The 23,654-nt window shown below is 40.6% G+C and overlaps 1 protein-coding gene across 3 annotated transcripts in view; it reads left to right on the top strand.

Moving 5' to 3' along the window:
• Positions 1 to 23,053, top strand: part of RECK (reversion inducing cysteine rich protein with kazal motifs) — a 66,558-nt gene extending 43,505 nt beyond the window's left edge. For all 3 annotated transcript variants that reach the window (XM_074361828.1, XM_074361830.1, XM_074361829.1), the window contains 11 exons: positions 1,458 to 1,670; positions 3,257 to 3,393; positions 5,690 to 5,830; positions 6,903 to 7,091; positions 8,612 to 8,734; positions 10,739 to 10,910; positions 16,765 to 16,957; positions 18,115 to 18,325; positions 19,500 to 19,573; positions 20,424 to 20,579; positions 21,450 to 23,053. In XM_074361828.1, coding sequence (XP_074217929.1) covers positions 1,458 to 1,670; positions 3,257 to 3,393; positions 5,690 to 5,830; positions 6,903 to 7,091; positions 8,612 to 8,734; positions 10,739 to 10,910; positions 16,765 to 16,957; positions 18,115 to 18,325; positions 19,500 to 19,573; positions 20,424 to 20,579; positions 21,450 to 21,671 — 1,831 coding nt within the window. In that variant the 3' untranslated portion in view covers positions 21,672 to 23,053. The remainder of the gene's footprint in view (positions 1 to 1,457; positions 1,671 to 3,256; positions 3,394 to 5,689; positions 5,831 to 6,902; positions 7,092 to 8,611; positions 8,735 to 10,738; positions 10,911 to 16,764; positions 16,958 to 18,114; positions 18,326 to 19,499; positions 19,574 to 20,423; positions 20,580 to 21,449) is intronic.
• The last annotated feature ends 601 nt before the right edge of the window (positions 23,054 to 23,654 follow it).

Raw genomic sequence — 23,654 nt, forward strand, 5'->3', positions numbered from 1 at the left:
CCAATCAGCTACCACAACACACTAACAGAAGGATTACAGCTAACAAGACTGACAAGCATGAAAAATAACCGGAACTTTCATACTTTGCTGGTGAGTGTAAAATGGTATAACCACTTTGGAGAACAGTTTGGCAGTTTCTTCGAAAGTTTTGACCCAGCAATGCCATTCATAGCCATGAAAAGAGACATGAAAACTAGAAAAACTAGAAACAACTTTAATATCTATCAACAGGTGAATGAATAAACTAGCATTTCTTAAACTGTGGTCTGTGGACCCCCCAAACCCCATGAGATCAAAACTATTTTTATGATAATACTAGGATATTATTTGCCTTTTTCACTCATATTCCACAAAAAGGAATAGTGAAGTTTTCCAGTTGCCTTAAGGTGTGATATAGCAACAGACTGAGCAGGAGCAGATGTGAAAATGCAGCTGTCTTCTATTAAGCCAGACATTAAAGAGATTTCAAAACTGTAAACCCGACCTACCCTTCTCACTGATTTTTCTTTTGTTTTGGAAAATACATTTTTCATTAAAATATTGTTTATATTAACATGTAATAATGGGTTTATTATCATTTTAAATGAATTAATAGATTTTTTAAAACCTCAGTTTTGATCTGTAGTGTGATGAGTATTAGTGGATATAACCCACATAAACAAAAGCTTTTTGAGAACCCAGTAATTTCAAGAGTGTAACTGGGTCCTGAGATCAAAAAGTTTGAGAACTTCTGGGATAAACTGTGGTACATTTATTAATGTAATACTAGTCAACAATAAAGAGCAAACAATTTATATGCACAACAACATGAGGAAATCTCAAGAAGAGATTAGCCGAAGATACCAGACTCAAAGAGTACATACAGTATGATTCCATTTATATGAAGTTCTAGAAGAGGCAGAATTAACCTATGACGGTCTGAGTATGAATGGTGGTGGCCTCTGGGGTACGGTCAGCAGGGAAGGCATGGACCGGACAGGGATATGAGGGAACTTTCTGACATGATGCAAATGCTCTAATTGATTTGGATGTGCCTATGTGAATGCACACATTTGTCAAACTAACCACAAAATCTGTACATTCTATTTTTGTAAATTATACCCCAATTTTTAAAACTTGGATTTAATTCTTTTGTGAAATGAAAGAAATGGTAATGGGTAGAGATAATCGTCCTGTCCACAGCGTTTTTAAAGGTTTTAACTGTCTCACAAAAATCCATATTAAAAAGAAAAATTTCAATCAGATCTTAATGCCAGTGTCTACATTGAATCCTCCTACATTCAAAGCTGACAGTCTTTGATGGGTTGTTCATACTTTAAAAAAAAAATCAGATTTTCCTGATGCCTTAGCATATCGGGATCTCACACATTGCTTCTCTCTAGAAAGTAATTGCCTTTTTTTTTTTTTTTTTTTTAAGTAATTGCCTCTTGATTCCTTCTGGCCTTTTTTCTCTTCAGGCCAACAGAACTTTTCAGGAGTTGCAATGCTCAGTCAGATCAAGGAGCCATGAATGACATGAAGCTGTGGGAGAAAGGAAGCATAAAGATGCCATTTATCAACATACCTGTTCTTGACATTAAAAAGTGCCAGCCAGAAATGTGGAAAGCGATAGCTTGTTCACTGCAGATTAAACCTTGTCACAGTAAATCCCGGGGAAGTATCATTTGCAAGTAAGTTTCTTTCATCATAATGACCCTCCAGTTTTGGTTCAGACCCTCCATGATCTCTACCCACAGCCTATCTCTAGAGTTTTCTCTCCACCACTTCCCTTTGCCCATCTCCCCCACTTGTCAAATACTTTCCCACTTTTCCTCCTCTGCTTAAAGTACTCTTCCCCCTTCTCCACTTGCTCACTGCCTGTCCTTCTGAGCTCCTCTCAAACACCAGTCATTCCTATGGGATCTTCCCAGATTTCTCCAACTGATAGTACTTTATCCTTATTACAAATTTCTGCAGACCTTAATTTATACTTCTCTTATGGAACTTAATTCAAGAAGCATTGAGTATCTTCAGTGCACAGTTCTATTTTGTACATTTTAATATGTGTACTTATATTCTGTAATACTTTGTTCTCCTCGAGGAGTTTATTCTTCTTTGTGCGTGTTTTTTCTTGTCTCCTCTTTCCTCTTTTTCTCCTCTTCAGGGATCAGCAAAATCCTAACACACAATACCTATTCTCAAAGATGTTTGATGAGTGGACTTAGTGAATATAGTCATTAAGGCGTATTCCTAGTAAACATTTTGTGGATAGTTTGCTTAAGATCTAGGATAAAGTAAAATCAAAGCTGCTATGGTGCTATGGTATGGAACCAAAAGCATTAACTGCATGGTAATCTATGTCAACTGCTCTTCAAGTGTCTTTTTTTCCAAAAAGATTTTCCAAAACCAAGTTAATATCCAGCCCCTAAGTTGCTAGTGTGTGGCTCAGTGCTGCTGGACGCTTGATGATTGCAGATGGTTTCAACCTTGAACAGGGTCCAGATCTATTCTCTGCGTTACTTGGGGGTAACCTGAGTAGGGGAGAGATGAGGGGTAACTGTTGGGTGACAAGAAACAGGCAACAAATGGGAAATTTATAGACTCTTAGCACAGAAAATTTTATAAGGGTCAAATTCCTATTGAAGACAGAAAATTTTCAAGAAGTGGATTTTCCAGTTGTTATAGCCTAAACATCTTAATGTTGATAACTAAACAAATATTTCATTTTATTTTGGGGGGGGTTGTAATTAGATTTATTTATTTATTTATTTTTAATGAAGGTACTTTATGCATGCTAAGCACACACTCTACCACAAAGCTATACCTTCCCTGCCTTCTTAAACAGATATTTTAAAAGAAAGAGGAAGGATGGGAGGGAGGGAAGTAGGAAGGAGCAAGCATGCATAAAGTCCTGAGAGAAAAGATGTATGATTTTGCAAAGAGGAAATCAGACTAGCCTAGGTTAATTTCCTTTCAAAGCCAGTGAAAAGCCACGTTGATGGTAGTAGCAGTAAGTATGAGTGCAGAATTTGCGCATGGCCTTTGATCTCAGGTCAGAGAAACTTAGAGATGCTTTGATAGTGCAATACCTTACTTATTCTCAACCTCAGTTCTGCTCTCACTCCTGTTCTTTTGTCTTACTTACACCAAACAAAGTGTGAAACATTGAGTCATGAAAACTCACTATCTGGAAAGCTTCAGAAACAGAATTGATATTGTCTAGACAACATGAAAATGTTCCCTGAATACTAAATTTGTGTGTATTTTCCTTTTCAAGATCAGATTGTGTGGAGATTCTCAAGAAATGTGGGGACCAGAACAAATTCCCTGAAGACCACACAGCTGAAAGTATTTGCGAGCTTCTGTCACCTACAGATGACCTGGAGAATTGTATACCTTTGGATACATACCTCAGTAAGTACTTTGCTGTATTTGTGGGGATTTGTTTTTTGTTTTTTGGGTTTTTTTTTTAATAATTTCAAAGGCTTCTTCCTTCTGTCTCTGCCCTTGATGTTTGCTCTGGATGAGCATTTTTCTGTTGAGAACATGTGGTTTAATGATACTATCTCAATTGCAGGCTCTTATCTTTCTTGTGTGGCCTTTCTGGTCCAGGAGAGCATTTCATCTTAAACTATGTACACAGAAGCAATTATATCAGTCTGAGGAGGTAGTGAACTGTTGTCAATTAGGAATTCTAAGTAGTGAATCAGGGACCGGCTACTCAGATAACCAGCTCTGTATCATTGCTATCATTGCTGTCTCCATGCCTTGATTCGACCAAGAAGGGGAATTTCCCCTTGGGAGTCTTCAGATTTTTGTCATTAGAATATCAGTGAACCTGAGCCAGGTCCTGGCTTTGGATTTTCCCACCAAGTAAGGAGTAAGGAATGATGGTCTGGGTTAGTACATGAAAATGGGACTTTTCTCTGTGCCAAATACTTCTGCCAAGATCAGGAAAAACAAGTTGTTATCTTTTTGAGGGATTCTGGAGCTAAGCTTTGTGGTAGGAGGTGACTGGTAGAAACCAGGGATTAACAAGTAGGACTCATAACACTCTTTATAGTTATGTTAAGGGAAGTGTTTAGGCGACCACCAGGGGACACTAGTGCCATGAGCTGGCTGGAAGGGCTGTGAATTCAGCTATTAGCTTTATTTTCCTGTGTTAAATAGAAGCCCGGAAATAAATAGTCCAGGGCTGTTACAGTGGCTCAATCATCAGGGATCCACACTCCTTTTTCTTTCTCCACCATCCGTATTGCCTGGCCTTCATCATCAAGGTTACGTCATATACTTTATCACAAGAGGACTGCTATAATTCTAGCCGCCATATCCTAGTGTAAGGGAAAACCACCCCTAATTGTAAGGGAAACTGGGAAAGATTTTTTTATCTGTGGGCCCATTGCCATCCTAAGTAAAATTGGGGTTCTGGTAGTAAGCACGAGGAAAAGAGTGGGTGCTAGACTTGTAGCTAGTAATATCTGCTATATTTTCCCAAGACCAACAAACAATGTCCCTTAGCTTTTGTGACTAGTACAGCAAAAGAGAGCAAGCATTAGACTAGAATCACGGGCCTCTGTGACTTTAAGCAGATCACTTCTTTGAGACTCAGCTTCCCTATTTTTAATGATTGGGGCAGATGAGATAAACTACCAAGAGCCCTCTACCTCTCCTAGCCTTAGAGTCTGAATCTGGCCTAAAATCAGGTAGGCAAAATGTATTCACACTCCTAGACTCTATTAGAGCAGTCAAATATGTGTGTAGAAGGAAACTATTTCAATAGGAGTACACTTAAAGAAATGCCTTTGTTTAAATTTCAGTACTCTCTTTAAATATCACATATATAGTCAACCCTCCATATCCACAGGTTCTGCATTTACAGGTTGAAAGTATTTGGGAAAAAGAATTCCAGAAAGTTCCAAAAAGCAAAACTTGAATTTGTTGTATACCTGGCAACTATTTACATAGTGTTTACATTGTATTAGGTATTATAAGTAATCTAAAGATGATTTAAAGTATACAGGGGAGTGTGGGTAGGTTATATGCAAACACTGTGCCATTTTGTGTAAAGAACTTGAGCATCCTCTGATTTTGGTATCCAGGGGGGTCCTGGAACCAATCCCCCACAGATACTGAGGGATGACTGTACTTTATATAAAATGAAACTTTTTCTTGGTCATTATTTAACAAGTTGATAAATATAATTATGGTATAGGGTCCATCTTACCATAATAAATTACTATCATTTATGGTGAAATGTGCTGAATTATCACTCTTAGGCATAAGCACCTATTTGACCACCTTATTCAAATATACCTGTTTACTTTCTATCTCATTATGCTACTTATTATTTATCATTATCTGACTTTTATTTATATGCACACAGACACAGTGTCTATTTATTGTCTATTTCCTGATGAGAATGTAAATTCTATGTAAGAGATTTGTCTGTTTTATTCACTATTGTATCTTCAGTAACTAGAACCTTGCCAGGCATATTGTAGCACCCAATAAGTAAACAAATGAATGAATGTATGTTTAATGCTAAATGCATGGATGATCAGGGAATCTGAGTATTTTAATAGCTTACTAGAATCAAGCCTTGCTTTACACTCATGAGCTGTCCATTTTTTCCAGATGTCATTAATTCAGACAGTTTACAGACCTGTTACTCTTTTGGGTTGCTTAAACTAACTTGCTTTTGGCTTTTCAGGGCCAAGTATTTTAGGTAGCATTGTAGAAGAGGTGACTCATCCCTGTAACCCAAATCCTTGCCCCGCTAATGAGCTCTGTGAGGTAAACCGGAAAGGGTGTCCGTCTGGTGATCCCTGCCTTCCATACTCTTGTGTTCAAGGTAAGAGGTAGACAGGTGGGGTGTAGGGTGGGTGTGGATATGTGCCATGTGCCACTGCTCTTTCTTTATAGGAGTTATCTTTGGAATGAGATAACAGGGGCTTTATTTTCTAAAGTACGTTTTTCTGTAATGTTTGAGGTTTTTCCAGTAAACATGTATTATTTATATAAGCAGGAAATAGACAAGTGTAATTTTCAGTAGTCATTTATATTGTTAGCTAATATCAATCCAAAACCAGACTCTCATAATGAGATATAGGGTTCTTGACAACAAAAGGAAAAAGAACCTTGGGCCAGCTTTTTATACTTTGTCTCCTATGTTGTAACATTTGAGAAAATGTACTGCTCATTGTTCATGTTTTTCTTTTCTTTCCTTTGATGTATGGAGGAATAGCATTCTCAATCAGATGTGTAGTTATCTTCATAAATTTAATGTTGTGTCGAAATGCACATGATTTTAAGGCTGAAAATTTTTTATCCTGTAGAATTTTGATAGTCTATTTATCTCTGTGGGCCTCTTTAGAATATAGTTGTGGCAACATTTTGCTTCCTTTTATCTATTTCCCAATTGAAAATGTTCCTTTATCTTGTTAGAATCAACATTTTTAAACATGTATGAAGTAAAAAGGAACAAAAGATTAAATTAAATAAGCATGTTGTTTTAAAGGATTGTTTATATTTGTGTAATACTGTAACATAACAGGTATAGCATCATAATTAACTGTCAGTTTCCATACTCCACTTAAAAAATATTTGTGATTTGAAAATATATTTGATATGCTGAAAGAAATAAAAAAAACTACATATCTTAAACAGCACTTTTGCACAGAACTATAGCCAACTTGAGGGTATAGGTCCTTTAATCACCACCATCTCACAGAACATGGAATTTTTATTTGAGAAAATATGTTTTTGACCAGTGAACCAAAAGAGTTCCTTAGTTTAGTGAAAATTCCGTTGCTAATCTTCTGAAGCCACACAGTGCCTGTAAGACTTTTGTGAAGTGTATCTCACATCGTAAAACAGTATCAGAGAACAGTACCATCTCTCTCAGCTAACTTTTGTTTATACAGGTTGCAAATTAGGGGAAGCCTCTGATTTCATTGTCCGTCAAGGGACACTAATCCAGGTGCCATCATCTGCTGGGGAAGTTGGCTGTTATAAAATTTGCTCATGTGGACAAAGTGGACTCTTAGAGAACTGCATAGAGATGCACTGTGTAGACCTTCAGAAGTCTTGTATTGTTGGAGGAAAAAGAAAAAGTGAGTCAGGACCTGTATTTATTTGGTTTTTGTTTTTAACGTGAGATGAGTTATCTTAATTTGTAGGGAGAACATTGGATGGATTCTCACCAGAGAGTAAAGTCTACAAAGCAGATACTCCAGGGCAGTATTTTTCAAACTATGCTGTATAGAACACAAGGACTTCTAAGGAACCCTTTTAGAAGCCTCATCAAGAAGGGACGAATAGCTAATAGCAACTAACACTGAACTCTTAACTGTGTGTCAAGCGCTATGCTAAGTCCTGGCCTGTGTTATCTCATTAAACCCTCCTGGTTGCTCTCTGGCACATGTACTATTGTAGGGAAGCTGATGCACAGAGAGGTCACCCAGCTGGTAAGTGACCAAAGCATAATTCAGTCCTGGTCTCTTTGACTCCAAAGCCCTTGCCCTCCACAAGCAAGGACACAGGTCTGCTCCTCCCCACCCCTTCTTCAACAGTGTCCCTCTCCCTATGCCCCTTTACCAGAAGTAGAACTCAGAGTCTGATGTCGTGGAAAGCACACTGGGGATGGGAACTACACTGTTGATTAGAGGTTAGGCAAGAGCACATTAAAGGTAACACCCCTTGATCACCTTCTCCAAAAGTCTAAGGGTCTTGTTTTTTTCACTGATTCCTTTGCCATCTTTTGCTTATAGCCTACTAACTGTTCATATCAATATAGGGCCTCGAAATTTGTGGAAAAATGCCACTTTTGCAAATGTGTTCCCCCACACCTGCTCAGTCTGTTACCCTTACCTCCATGTCCATCCCCCTACCCATCAACCAGAGTAGTTCAATTTTAATATGCCTCTTATTTTATTCTTCTGTGTGAGATCTAATTTTAAGAAGAGTGCTCTTGCCTAGAAAGAGCTTGTAAATTTCTGCCTAGACTAGCAAGTCGAGTATTCATCGCTTAGTCCATGTCTTCCTTAGCTAAAACGTAAGGTGGGTACCTTGTATCATAGAAAACATCTGAAGATAAACAAATTCATTCCTTCCAAAAACTTTCACTGAATAAATGCCTATTCTATACAAAAGAACATATTAGTGCCTGTGGAGCTGAAACTGGAATGAGGGATTGAGGTTATGCTTTGCATGATAAGATGGGAGACAATTTGAACCACAAAAGGAGCAGACCAAATGTATGTACTTCAGGGAGCTAGTCATTCCTGCCAGCGCATCAGGAGAGTCTTCGATCCAAAGATGTCATCAGGGCTGGTCCCAGAAAAGTGAGGGAAGTTCAGAAGGAGGAGAGGAACATTTGAGGCAAACGGGGCAGCCAGAAACATTCTCAGAGAATAAGGAGCAGTCTAGTGAGACCAGCACATCAGGGGCTTGGAGGGATATGCTGGGAAGTAAATATGAAAATATAAATATTATAAATTTAACTCTTTGTATATTCAGAAGTCATCTTTCAAGAATTTCTATTTCAAAACTTCTTAAACTATTAAAATTTTAATTTATGATCTATTTGTAAATGCATGATAATAGATCAACATTTTAATTCTCTTTTTCTCAGGTCATGGGACATCCTTTAATATCGACTGCAATATCTGTTCTTGTTTTGCTGGCAATTTGGTGTGTTCTACTCGGCTGTGCCTCAGTGAGCACAGTTCAGAAGATGACCGTCGTACCTTCACAGGTAACCATGGTCACCCAGAAGCTGTCTTCAGTGGGCCATCATCCCTTTGTACCCATTTTTCCTTCAAAGCAGCCTCTCTGGTCTTGCCTTAACTGTAAACATACATAGTAAAACGAAACAAATACATGAGCTGAGAGCAAGGTACTTTCCTCTCTGGATCTGTTTCCTCCTCTATGAATTGAAGGCATGAAATGATTTCTTCTGGAATTCCATGAGTCAGTAAGAATAGGCCAGTGATTGGGATGCTTTTAGTTAAATAGAATTTTTCTCCCTGCTAAAATACCCATTTACCTGCCCTACCATTATGGTCTAAAGTATCCATGTATTCTCTAAGTTTGCTTCTGTTCTAATGTTTTTCTTACCACCTTCTTCCTTGACCTACCTTACTAGCTTACTGGTTCTTATAGGTAGACACCTGTATAAACAAAGCTATAACTAGAAAAAGTAAAGAATGTTTCTTCCAATTTAGTGTATAAATTCTAGAATTTAGGTGCAAGAAGTCTGGCTTGGGAGATTTCTGGAATGTTAAAGGGTAATAAGAAAGGCAAGACAAAGACAAAGTTTGTAAGCTTCTTACATAGATTCCTTCCACTTACATCTCCTTAATAAGGAGAGGAAAAGCAGGAAGCTAACCTGGGAAGTTACTGTAATGTGAAACTTAAGAATGTTTATGAACAATCAGTCAAGAATACTACTTTCCTGACTCTCCTATGCTTTATGCTACTGGTGTGCTCACACCAGCTACAGCAGGTGAAAAGCTAATGAGATGGAATGCTCTTGTCTTGTGACGAGGCTACAGTTGTTAAGAGCAACAGTACAGTTGCTGGTATTTATTGGTATCTGCTTTTTCTCAGACCTGAAATACCTTTGGTTCTGGGCAAAGAGGAACCAGGTAGCTGCCCTTATCCCAGTTCTTGCTGCTGCTGCAGCAACTTGATTCCCCTTCCGTGGAGTCAGGTAGGAGAACAGAATAGGGATTTACCAACCTTGTATCTCCAGCCCACTGGAAATAAAAAGCAGATCAGAAATAAGAAGTGAATGGCAGGCTGATCGGGAAGTGGAGGCAGGACTAGCTCCACCCACCCCGGCCTCTGTCCACCTTAATGAGCAGCCTCTGTTGCTTTATTGTTTTGTTGTTGTTGTGCTTTATTTTTATGCCTTGTCTGCTCTACTCTGATGAGCACAATTCACTCTGCTTAGAGAAATCATTAAACCATGTAGAGATGAAAAGTTAACTAAAGAGTTACACGGAAGACTTCTTTATCTACGTACTTACATCTAAGTGTTTTGGGAAGATGATCTTTACAACTAGCAGGATCCTTTTTCCCTATAGTGTGTAGCCCCTCATGTCCCGGGATAAATTACGCCAGTGACTATTTAGCCAGCAGACTCTAAGGAGATTTTTACCAGCCACAAAGTGTACCACATTTGGGGGGACTCAGATAGTGTCCCAGCCCACATGACTCACAGATAGACTTTTGTAAAAATTCTTAAGTCTCAAATCACAAAAATTTTCCAAGTTACTACCTTCTTGTTCTCCCCCCCCCCCCCGTGGAGGTGGAAGGAACCTAAGTGAGGTGTTTACAACCTTCATTTTTTGTCTTGTTTTTGCTGTTACCCTTTAACATTCTAGAAATTTCCCAAGTCAGAGGTGAACATCTAAATTCTAGATTTTATATACCTGATTGGGAGAAACATTCTTTACTTTTCCGACGTATAGCTTTGTTTATAGGGATCTCTACCACTGGGGTCAAGATCTGGAGGCCCTCAATTAACTGGCAATAAATGGTACAAAGGAAGCCATTATGCAGACAGATGGCTTTTCAGAACCTTGCCACTTTTAAAAACACTGTCAGAGATTTGAAGGTTGTCTTTTTCTGACTTAGTTTAAAATTATTCTAACATGAGACCTGCACGTACTTGTAGTGGTTTGCCTTAGTTAGGAAATGTGTGGGGGAAGGGGAAGGTACACATGCACACTGTTGAGGCTGTCTCCTCTCTCAGGGCTGCCCTGTAACTGTGCAGATCAGTTTGTCCCCGTGTGTGGGCAGAATGGACGCACCTACCCCAGCGCCTGCATTGCTCGCTGTGTGGGCCTCCAAGACCATCAGTTTGAGTTTGGATCATGCATCTCAAAGGATCCATGTAATCCTAACCCCTGCCCAAAAAACCAAAGGTAAGTCAAATGGCTCCTTATCTTTTTCAACTGAAGGCCGTCGCTTACTATGCATCTACTGTATACCAGTCAGTGAAAGTACAAAGATGAGTTAAGGTGGCCTCTGCCCTGAAAAGTTGAAGTCTGGAGGGAAAGATCCAGGTAAAGCTGCTTGGGAACATGCTATGATTGGGGGACCCAGAAGCTGAGCAGTTGGCACAGTCTGGGGGGAACCTAGGAAAGCCTCTGGAGCACATGCTACTTGGCTAGGAAAACAAGAAGATTGCAGGCAAGGTTTCCGGTGGAGGAAAGGTGGTGGTGGTGAAGACAGAGACAGTAACAGGAGCAAAGATCTTGGCTGCTGGAGGTGAGGAGAGAGCGTGGTGTATGCCGGGAGCTGGAGCCGTTCTGTGAGGCTGAAGCAGAAAGCGTGGGGCAAGGAGAGGCAGCAGCTGAGACAAGAAATGGATGCACTCTTACTACTCACTACTTACACCTGATAGTAATAGCAGCTATTCTAGTCATCTACCTCCAGTTTAGGGATTGGACATGAGAAGTCTCTGAAAGTGCAACTTCAGTATTACATGAAGTTATTTGCTTAGGGGCTCCTTTCCTTGTGGTTTCCTCAGGAGCTCAGAGTGCAGTTTATCTCATTTTAATGATGGATTTCTGCACGTGGTGGCCGTGGGGCAAGGGTCCTGTGGATTCTCTTAGGTTTCAGAGACCTGAGCAGGACATGTCCCAGTGCCACAGTCCTTGCCTTATGGAGGTTTTGTGGAGAAGAAGCAATTGCTTCTCCATCCTGAAAACCCAGTGCAGTGTGGAGGGAGGGGAGTATCTTCTCATGTGTTAAAAGAAATGGCAAAGAGAATTGGTGACCCATCTGGCAACGTTTACATCATGAAAATGAAGCCCATAAGGTTCCTATGGACAGAAGACAGGGTGCTGTGCACAAGAAAAAAGGTAAGAAATAAGCAAAAGGATAATATAGTTGTGTTGGGAGGTAGAATTGAGGATTGTTTTGGTATTTGTTTGTTAATTTGTTTTCCTCAATTTGTTAACCTTTCTAAATGAGGTTAGCTTGTTTTTATGATAAAACAGTAAGATCTCAAAATGGAAAGGCCTTGCTGGGTATAATATAGATAATCAATATAAAAGAAAAGTTTGAAAAATGCAACTACATGAAGATGAAAATTTTCTGCATGGTAACAAACAAATGACAAACTGAGAAGAATATCAGAGAAAGAGCTGATGTCCTTTACAATATAAAGAACCCCTACAAATCAATATGAAAAAGGTCAACAACCTAATATAAAAATGGACAAAAATCAATTACCAACAGAAGATGAACCAAGGACATAAATATAGAAAAAGAAATACAGATGGTTCTTAAACACTTGAAAAGATTCTTTTTTAATTGGGGGGAGTAACTCTAGCAACTGTATACAAACCCTAAAATGTCAGAACTTTAACATAATAGATGTTCAGATACAGTCCTTTTTGGGTGTTCAGCTTTCTACATGGTGATTCAGAGACTTAGGATCCTTCTGTTTAGTGATCTGCCATCTCCTACATCCTCTAGTCCTCTGTCCAGCAGATAAGAGAAGGGAGATGATGGAGTTTGCTCGTGAGAAGCTTTTAGAGGCCAGGTTAAAATTCATCTCTAATTTCAGTCACATTCCATTGTCTAGAACTTAGTCTCTTGGCCACAACTACTGCCAGGGAGGCTGGGAAATGTAGTCTAGATGTATGCCCAGGAAGAAAATTAAATGAATTTGATGTATGAACGTCTAGCCAGTCTACCACAATGGTTAACTTTCCTCATTTTAAGAGAAATGTAAATTAAATTGAAACTACAATTGTTTACCATTTTCCATCTACCAGATTGGCAAAGATAGAAAGTTTGATAGCACAATCTAGGGTAACTGGCACCCCCATGCCCATCCCCAAGAGGGGTGGAGGAGAGGACTGGTACACCCCCGTGGAGGGCAGTATGGCCAGGCCTGCCAAATCTTAAATACACATACTCTTTGAATCAGCATATATGAATACTTATACTTACATAAAATATCTCTGGAGGAATAAATAAGAAATTGGTAACAGTGGTTGCCTCTGCAGAGGGACCTAGGAGGCTCAGCCATAAAGAGTAGGAGGGAGACTTACTTTTCACTATATATGATTTTGTGTCTTTTCAGTTTCACCAGAGCTTGTATTGTCTGTTCAAAAAACAATTGTTTAAAAAATAAAAAGTTGAAAATAAAAAAAAAATTAAAGTTGTATTCACTCATCAAGTATCTAGTGATGTACCAGGCATCTTTCAGGACACTAGGACACAATAGTAAGCAAGACGAAGTTCCTCCCTGATTGTGTTTATTTTAATTTACCCCCCTCCCGATTCCCAGCCTTCCATATTGATCCTCTTATTCTGTATGGTCAAACTGATAATGTTTTTCCTTCAAAAATCACCAAATTTCTCCTGATAGTCTTAGTTCTCTTCCCTTCTATGCTAATAGATAACGAAGTTCTAAATATTCTTTTTGATTATTTCTCTTCAAATGTCTTAAATTTCCATAAAATTATAACTACATGCATCCTGATTTCTTCCTTCCAGTTTTATTGAAATATACTTGACATACAGCATTGTATAAGTTCAAGGTGTACAACACAATGATTTGACTCACATACATCATGTAATGATTACCACAATGAGTTTACTGAATATTCATCATTTCATATAGATATGAAATTAAAGAAATAGAAAAAAATATTTTTTCCTTGTGATAAGAACTCTTAGGATTTACTCTCTTAACAACTTTTATATAACGTACAGCAGTGTGAATTATATTTATCATGGGATACATTACGTCTCTAGTACTTATTTGTCTTATAACCAGAAGTTTGTACCTTTTGATTACCTTCATCTAATTCTCCCTCTCCTCCCCCCTCACCTCTGGTAACCACAAATCTGATCTTTTTCTATGAGTTTGTTTTGAAGTATAACTGACCTACAACATTGTCTTAGTTTCTGGTACAGAACATGGTAATTCAGTATTTCCATACATTTTGAAAGATCACCACAATAAGTTTAGTTACTACCTATCACCATATAAGGATACTACATAATTGTGGACTATATTCCCCATACTGTACATTTCATACCTGTGATTCATTTATTTTGCACCTGGAAGTTTGTACTTCTTAATCTCCCTCACCAATTTCTCTCCTCTCCCCACCCGCCTCCCCTCTGGCAACCACCTATTTGTTCTCTTCATCTATAATTCTGTTCCTGTTTTGTTACATTTGTTCATTTCTTTTGTGTTTAAGATTCCACATGTAAGTGAAATTATACAGTATTTGTGTTTCTCTGTTTGACTTACTTCACTTAGCTTAACACCCTCTAGGTTCATCCATATTGTTGCAAGTTTTCATTCTTTTTTATGGCTGAGTAATATTCGTGTGTGTGTGTGTGTGTGTGTGTGTGTGTGTGTATACACAAACAGATATACCACAACTTCTTTATCCATTCATCTGTTGATAGGCACTTAGGTTACTTCCATATCTTAGCTATTGTAAATAATACTACAATGAACATAGGGGTGCATATATCTTTCCTAGTTAGTGTTTTCATTTTCTTTGGATTAAGTACCCAGAAGTGGGTTTGATGGATCATATGATAGTTTATTTTTAATTTTTTTGAGGAACCTCCATGCTGTTTTCCATAGTGGTTGCACCAATTTACATTCCCACCAACAGTACACAAGGGTTCCCTTTTCTCTGACTCCTTGCCAACACTTGCTATTTGTTGTCTTTTTGAGAATAGCCATTCTGACAGATGTGAAGTGATATCTCGTTATGGTTTTGACTTGCATTTCCCTGATGATTACTGATGTTGAGGATCTTTTCATGTGCCTGTGGGCCATCTGTATTTCTTCTCTGGAAAATTGCCTATTCAGATCCTCTGCCCATTTTTTGATTGGTTGTTTTTTATGAGTTCTTTGTATATTTTGGATATTAACCCCTTATCAGATACATCATTTGCAAGTATCTTTTCCCATTCAATAAGCAGCCTTTTCATTTTGTTGGTAGTTTCCCTTGCTGTACAAAAGCTTTTTAGTTTAATATAGTCCTATTTATTTATTTTTGCTTTTGTTTCCCTTGCCTGTGGAGACATATCTAAAAAATATTACTAAGACTGATGTCAAAGAGCATACTACCTATATTTTCTTCTAGAAGTTTTATGGTTTCAAGTCTTACATTTAAGTCTTTAATCCATTTTGAATTTATTTTTGTGTGTGGTGTGAGAAAGTGTCTAGTTTGATTCTTTTGCATGTAGCTACCCAGTTTTCTGAACATCATTTATTGAAGAGGCTACCTTTTTCCCATTGTATATTCTTGCCTCCTTTGTCATACAGTAAGTGTCCATATAAGTATGGGTTCATTTCTGGGCTCTGTATTCTGTTTCATTGATCTGTGTGTCTGTTTCATGTCAATACCATGCTGTTTTGATGACTGTAACTCTGTAGTATGGTTTAAAATCAGGGCATATGATACCCTCAGCTTTGTCCTTCTTTATCAAGATCAGGGTCTCTCATGTTTCCATACAAATTTTAGAATTGTTTGTTCTAGTTCTATGAAAAGTGCCATGGTATTTTGATAGGAATTGCATTGAATCTGTAGATTGCCTGGGTAATATGGTCATTTTAATAACATTAGTTCTTCTAATCCATGAGCATGGTATATCTTTCCATCTGTTTGTGTCATCTTCAGTTTCTTTCATTAGTGTCTTACAGTTTTCCAAGTACAGATCTTTTACTTACTTACTTGGATTTATTCCTAGGTATTTTATTCTTTTTGATGTGACTGTAAATGGAACTGTTTTCTTAGCTTCTCTTTACAGGCATTCTGATTCTAAAACCCATCAGAAAAGGTGACCACAGATGGTAGTAGTGATGGTGGTGGTGGTATTATCAGTGCAGGAAGCTTATCCCTAAAAAGAATAGAAGTAATTTCTTTTGAAATTAAATAATGCTAGCTACTATATTCTTATCCTTTTACTTTACAGACTAATATTTGTAGATCCTATTATTTCAGATATCCAGTGAAGGATAAACATTTTAATAGTTTTTATCTTCTTGTAGAAAATTATAAATACCATTACAGAAATGAGGGAGGCAAAAACAAATATAAAGAAGAAAAGAACCATCCTCTCTAACCCCTCTGAAGTAGTTCAGGGGTTGAGAATGAAACAAAGTGCAGGTATTACTAGGAAAACCCAGCTTTATGGAATGGCATTCTCTCGGTGATTTGCAGCCAGCCAGCATTGGGTCCTCAGCCTTGTGAGCACAGAAGCCTGGATTTTTCAGCACATATTGTGAAGCCTTCTCTTAAGATAGACTCATATTAGCCAAGCTGAAAATTAAGCCCCTGAAAATGCTTCATTTATTATTAACTAGAAGGCCTCCAACATCTGACCCCAGCCCATTTGATGGCCTTATCTCATGCCTCTTCCACCCTGTGCGTCCTCTGCTCCTGCCCCTGTAGTCCTTGGCCCCTCTCCCAGCACCACAGGGTATTGGACATCACACCTTTGCTCTGCTGCTCCCTCAGCCTGGCAGGCCCTCATCTTCCTGGTTCCAGCCAGGACACCACAATCAGAATGATTCATTCCCATGAGCATTTGGTGTGTGATTTTCTGCCTGATAGCCTGCTTTACACGTGGCTCGGCTCCCCGCTCTCCGTACGCTCTTGGGCACAGGGACTATTTCTGATTGTTCTGTTGCCTTCTCCTCAGCCTCCTGTGCCCCGTCAGTGCTTTGCCGGCCCCACCATAGTCCCTCTCAACATTGGCTCACAGTGCCACATTTGTGTTTTTCAGATGCATACCCAAACCACAAGTCTGCCTGACGACTTTTGATAAGTTTGGATGTAGCCAATATGAGTGCTTGCCAAGACAGCTCACCTGTGACCAGGTCCGAGATCCCGTTTGTGACACAAACCACATGGAGCACAGCAATCTCTGCACTCTGTACCAGAGAGGGAAAAGCCTCTTATACAAAGGCCCATGCCAGGTACCCTTGTCTCCTGACAAACCCAAGTACACCGAGCATGAAATCAGTTTATGATCTTTTACACTAGTCAGCGACTAGTGTGAGACCCCTTGAGGGTCTTCTGTGAACCCTGTCAAATCTAGAGCTTTCAGCCCTCCACCAAAGATGAGCCATCCCAAGGCTGGCTTTTCCTCCTGACACTGGAGGGCCCCTTGGCTGGTGTGTGAACCTTTGCACGTGTAGTGTACCGAGCAGGAACAGAGTGGCTTCTTGCCCCCAACCGTCAGGAAAAGACTCTGAAGTCTCACACCGCTGGCATGAGTCAGCAGCACTGTCACTTCCCCTGGTTCTGGGGGCCCTGTTAGAACGCAGCTCAGGAAGAATGCGAGTGAAAACTACCCGCTCTTCCCACTGAAGCTGCACCTGCCGTCCTGAAAAGTGACAGAAAATTTCTCTAAAAATTAATGTCATCTTACATCAGCTCATGCTTCAGTCTTCTAGAGTTGTGAAATCTGTATTCATGGTAAAGAATAACCCCAAGGACAAATTCCCTGAGGCCTCCCGCACACACCGCTGCCTGTGTGCCAGCCCCTCTGCCCCCGGGGCCGGCGCTCCTGTCCACAGCCGGCTGACGTCTCCCTGGGCTTGTTTTCCCTCAGAGCTCGGGTTGCAAGTGCACCGGTACCTTCGCTCTAAATTCCCAGTCTTCCTCTTGTTCCCTCTTTGTGGCTACACGTTTTCTGCTGCATCTTCCTAACCTAACCCCATATCTGCTCTCCTCATCTCTCCATTCTTCCATCTTCTTATCCCAGACCCAGCACGAAATGATAGTGATAAGACAAGGCCTCCAAATTTGCATGAAGATGGGTCTTATTTTCTTCAAAACAGGCTCTTCTGGAATAATAGAAGTCTGGAGGGAGGGGGAATTTTTACCTCGTATCACTTCACATAGAACGAGCACCCAAGTCCGCAGAGGCTGAGAGAGCAATCTCTTCATTCTGGGACAGGCCTGTGGCCCCACCCCCACCCCGCGGTGAGCAGCCTCAGGAGCTGGCCTAAGAAGGTCCAAGAACGTACACTGTCTTTGTTTCCTTCCTGAAAATAGGGTTACCTTAACTGTTGGTTAAGAAGAGTGCACATAGAGGTTTGCAGGCTAAACGTGCTCTGCTTGCCTTCAGCCCTTCTGCAGAGCCACGGAGCCCATCTGCGGGCACGACGGGGAGACCTACGGCAGCGTGTGTGCTGCCTACTCGGACCGGGTGGCAGTGGACTACTACGGGCCCTGCCAGGCCGTCGGGGCCCTCTCCGAGCACAGCCCCGCCTCGGAGTGCGCTGCTGTGAAGTGCCCGTCGCTCTCAGCGGCCGAGTGCAGACCCATCCTCCCGCCCGGTAGGCCGGCGGTGTTTGGGGTGGGGCGGGGCTCGGACTGCGAACATTTGCTCATCTGTCTCCAGAGACTTGAGTCCCTGAGCGTGGACTGGATTGTTTAAACTTTGCACGGTCTTGATTCCATCTAATGCTGATTAGAGGGTCTGCTCCTGGTCAGCTTTAAAAAGCTGTGGATTTACCATAGAGGACATCTGGTGGTTTAAAAACAAACTGAAAACTTTTTTCAATCTTACCCCAAACACCAATATATAAATGGCAATATTTAATTACCAAAATTATGGTTATTGGTTAAAATGCACAATGTTTACATATTGTAAAGTTAATGAGTAAAGAATTAGTAATGAATGAATAAATAATTGAAGTCGTTTTGATGAACACAAACATTTGAAATTGAGAAAAACAGAAGACATTTGTTGTCTTAGATTGGCCTTAGCATCTAATTTAATTGTTTTAGCTGCTTATAATCAAGAAAGTCTTGTTTCATACAGGCTATTATAAGCGGCACCAGTTTTTAAACGGCTTACCTTAGTCTCATATTCTTCAGTTGAACAGAGGTGGCAGAAGAGACTTTATCCCAAATCTGCACAGAGCAGAGTAATCTGGAGTCTAACAATTTCATTCCTCAATCCACAAACTCAGCAAATGTTACTTGAGCTTCCACAGTGCGCTGGACACCTGGGCACTGGGGACACAGCAGTGAGCAAAACAAAGCCTCTGTTCTCCTGGAGACCATGTTCTGATATATTGTCATTTTTAGCAGTTTAAAATAATTTTTAAAATTAAATGTGACTCAAACACTCACGGACCCCTGAAACACTTGCTCCCATGTTTTGCAGACTGGAAAGCACTTGCCCGGGGTCTCACAGTGAGTTCTGAGCAGGGCAGGGTCTAGGCCTGCGTCTCTTGAGAGGCCAGCGCTCTCTGTGCTGTGTTGCACCACAGCTGCCTCTCCTGGGGAGTGGCACAGGAGGAAAGCACGATGGAGGAAGGATTTTTGTAGATGTATAGATTGTAAGACCCCCAAGTTGGTCAGGGAACATAAATAAAAGTACAGTCATCAGGAAAGACTGCTATAACATTCCTAGCACAAAATGGAGGGCTGGTAATTTCACCAACTATTTTGAATCCTCTTTCTTTCTAATTCTGAACACATGAAATGTTTTCTGTTATACAGGTGCTTGTTGCCCTTTATGTGCTGGGATGTTAAGAGTTTTATTTGACAAAGAGAAACTGGATACCATTGCTAAGGTAAGTTGTTTTAGGTGCCATATACTGTTGAAACTGTATTGATAAACCTCTCGGTAATTGTACAGATAGAACCCGTCATCTCACCTACTTATAGATGAAGAAACTAATTTGCACAGAAGCAGTTTGCCCAAGGCCATATAGCTCACAACCAGGAGAATGGGGTTTGAGCTCAGGCTGTCTAGCTCCCAGTCCTTTGCTCCTTCCCTCTACAGCCTGGCCGTGTAGTGACCTTGCTCTGACATCAGGCAGCCTGGGCCTTTCTTAGAAAAGGTCTCCTGCTGGTGTAGTGAGCGGAGTGAGGGCTGGAGGCAGAACCAGGCAGTCAGAGACGTAAACGCCCAGATGGTTGCAGGGTTACCTGCCCTCACGCAGTCCCCATTCGTCCGGAGGTGTGTCCACAGTCAGCCACCTTCCCGTGATGGTTTTGCCCCTTTCCCTTTTCTGGACCATCACTTTTGCTGCTCATTCTTGTGGAGACAGGGTTCCAGCCAACACCTGCCACTACCTAGAAAATGATGCCCATTTAGATTTAAAATATCTATATTTTTACAGGAAGGCTTTAATTATTTCCCTGTAGCCTCTAACTCAGAACTGTCACTTAAACACTCTCACCAGGAGCACTTTTTTTTTTTTTTTAATCTCAGCCACAAAGCTCAGCAGTCAGAAAAAAACCCATTGGGATGGGCTCTGTGGATATTCAGAATTCAGCCAGCAAGGCCTTGTTGGGCCTGCACTTAGGGAATCCTTGGTTGAAAGAGCCTCCTTGGCTTAGGCAAGGTAGCAAGGCAGCTTAGGCAGTGATAAGGAATTCTTTTTTTTTTCGGGTAATAGAATTTTTTTCTCTTCCTAGGTAACAAACAAAAAGCCAATAACAGTTCTGGAAATACTTCAGAAAATCCGCATGCACGTGTCTGTGCCACAGTGTGACGTATTTGGATACTTCAGCATTGAATCAGAAATTGTGATCCTGATCATTCCTGTCGATCATTATCCAAAAGCTTTGCAGGTGGGTTCAGCACACTTGTGCAGCCATCCTATCCCTTTCAAGTTTGGCGGACTTGGGAGAGGGTGAGGAAATGGAGACATTTGGAAAGTTGGGCCAGGCTTGGGGCTTGGGGGATGGAAGAGAAAAGCATGCAGTCTCTGAGGGACGGGGCTGCAGCAGGTGAGCAGCTGCAGACAGGTCCACATTTGACAACAGAGCAGTTGAGGGAAGAGGTTGGGATGCTGTGGCTCAGAGTGTGCAGAGATGGAAGACATCTGCTCATCGAGGCCCAGGGAGGTCAGGGACTAACACAGGGACTGACACAGGTCACACAGTGACAAGGCCAGAACAAACTCCTGTCTCCTGAGGGCTGCACTCCCGCTGGGGAGCGGGAGCCCCAGAGCTGGTCTCATGGGCCCTGATTTTACTTCCTCACAATCTAGAGGTGAACCTCACTCAGGCAGGCTTGAGTTTCAGCATCAACATAGGTGACGGCTCAAGGGAACAGGGTGAACGCAGCGGTTTGTAAACTCTCCCAATTAGGAATCTCGTCAAGTCTAATTGCTTTCTTCTTAATGTGTAGGTTGGCACTGAAAGGCCACTCCCTGTGACTGTTTAAGCATGAAAAGATAATGTCTAAATGTGAATAAGCCGTGAACGGGATTGTGGGAAAAGAAAGGGCAGTGCAGTGTGGGTCATACATGTCTTCTCTGATTATGATCTCCCTTGATGCTGTAATTATTTGTGTAGTAAATTAAGACTATATTAAAACGTTACTTCACCTGAGAGAAGAACAGAGAAAATGTATTTTTGATGTTGGAATCTGTCTGACTTGACCTTTTCATGGGTGCTGTGGTTTTATGTTAAAAGAATCTGATTATCCTCTCCCAGATCGAGGCCTGCAATAAAGAAGCAGAGAAGATCGAATCCCTTATCAACTCTGACAGCCCCACTCTGGCGGCCCACGTCCCCCTCTCTGCCCTCATCATTTCCCAGGTGCAGGTCTCCAGCAGCCTGCCCTCGGCTGCTGCTGTGGCCCAGCCTCCCTGCCACTCCTGCCTCTTCCTCCTCTGCCTGGGCCTCGCCTGGCACAGGGTCTGGACACAAAATTGACTGCCCATGAAAAGTGCAAAATGATCCTTGATCTAATTTTCTCTACCTTGGGAAAGACATGCAGGATTACAGGTTTGTAGTTGAATAGTGGCCAAGTCAAAGCACTTGTCACCTCTATTCACCACACAGTATTTTTCTTAATTGCCAATATTAGTAGGATTTTTGTTTTGTTTCTTCCAGTGTTACAGTACATTCTTCCAAATCCTTTATGGCAAGAGGATGTCTCCTGGTAGATCACTGCCTTACAATTTACATTTTGCTCCTGAATGAGTCCCCAACTCTAAAACAAATTCTATGTCGTTGATAAATGAGATGATCACTTTTTAGAAAGATAACTCATTTTACCATGGGCTTTGTATCACAGAAACTTCATTTCAGAGTTCTTTTCAGTATTAAGGTGCCCCGAGTGTGTGTGTGTTTGTTTACAGATAATTCCTTATTCTGTCTGGAAGTGAAGGGTCACAGCAAAGAGCCACTGCTATTAGAGTATGAAGTCAAGATCAGGCACCTTTGGAATTCTCATATAAATCATCAGGCAAATTTAATTTACAGAAATCTAATTCAGGAATCCATCTATTGTGTTAAGCAAAAACAAGCTAAGTAAATGGCACTCACATGATATATTGTAAGTGACAGTCTCAGTGGTTTCTAATGTGTGTCTGTGAAAGGGAGAAGCTATATTGCATCAAAGCATCTTGCATTATGCATTTTTATATTAACCAGATATATATTCTTTGGTATCATTCAAGTTAAATTTAGAGTTTTTAAATATCAACCTTTAAACCAATTGCTGCTACTTATGTAATTGCCAAAAAGTGAAATAATTAGTAGTTCATGTAAATAATACATGATTTTTCTATTTTATTATGAAGAAGGTGAATAGCCATATTTGTAAAATGACAATCATTTGTGTTAACCCAGTACTTTCTGTTCATGAAGACACATTTGCTTTTTGTGATATGCACAGTGTAGATAAGTGTTCTGTCTGACTTTCTTTTTTGATACAGAATTATAAAGAATTGTGGTTTATATATTTAAAAGTGTCAATCTAAGTATTAAATGTATGCATGTTGTCTAAGAAATTGAATACTTTGAATGTGTTTCACAGTTTGAAATAAGCTATTCAGTGTAATACTTCTTGTTTATATGCACCTGAACTTAGATTTTACACGAAGTGTTTTTTTCAGTGTTATGTGTACCCTCTAAAATATATAGGGATATGCTTGTTATACCAAAATTTTGTTTAAAAGTGGGCACTTAAAGCTTTCAGAATATCTCAGTGTTGATGTAGCATGTTTGTTGCAATTGCTTTTTCTATATAAATGTCTTCAATGCAATATACTGGAAAGCTTTTCTATTATAATAAAATAATTTTTATATGATGATGTGTATTTCCAAGCAATATGCATATTCAAAATATACACTGATCCCTCTTGGGTGAGCTATGTCCTTTGCTCTGGAATAAGAAGTTATGGGAGTGTTATTCTTGGGGAAGCGCAGCAGCTGGGACAGAGCTAGTCAGAGCCGACCCAGGTCCGACCAGAGGCCAGGCTGTGGCAGAAAGTCAAGTACGAAGACCCCAGCTCTAGGTCTTCTGGACCTGGGAACAGACGAGGCAGTTCTACTTCCCACTGCCTCGGCCGATATTCCAGCCCCAGGGGACGTCCTGCAGCAGAGGGAGCTTTGCACTGTGGAGACGGAGCCTGCTGATCAGGGCCCTATGTTCTATCAACCAGGTGAGGCTAAAGCCCAAAACCTCCATCTCACTCCCATCACGTGTCTGCTGGGGGTCAGCTGCACTTCTTCTCTGCATCTCCAGGACCCACCGACTGACCTCGCAAAGGGAAGAAGATGGCTTAGAAAACCACAACTGGCCCTTAGGGCTCTGCTCAGAAGTGACACTGCCATTTCTGCCGACGTCTCATTGGCCCAAGCAAGTCACATGGCCACTCCTGAGTTCAAAAGGTAGGGATGTATCATCTT

Source organism: Camelus bactrianus, chromosome 4 (assembly GCF_048773025.1).
Source record: "Camelus bactrianus isolate YW-2024 breed Bactrian camel chromosome 4, ASM4877302v1, whole genome shotgun sequence".
In the NCBI taxonomy this organism is placed as follows: Eukaryota; Metazoa; Chordata; class Mammalia; order Artiodactyla; family Camelidae; genus Camelus; species Camelus bactrianus.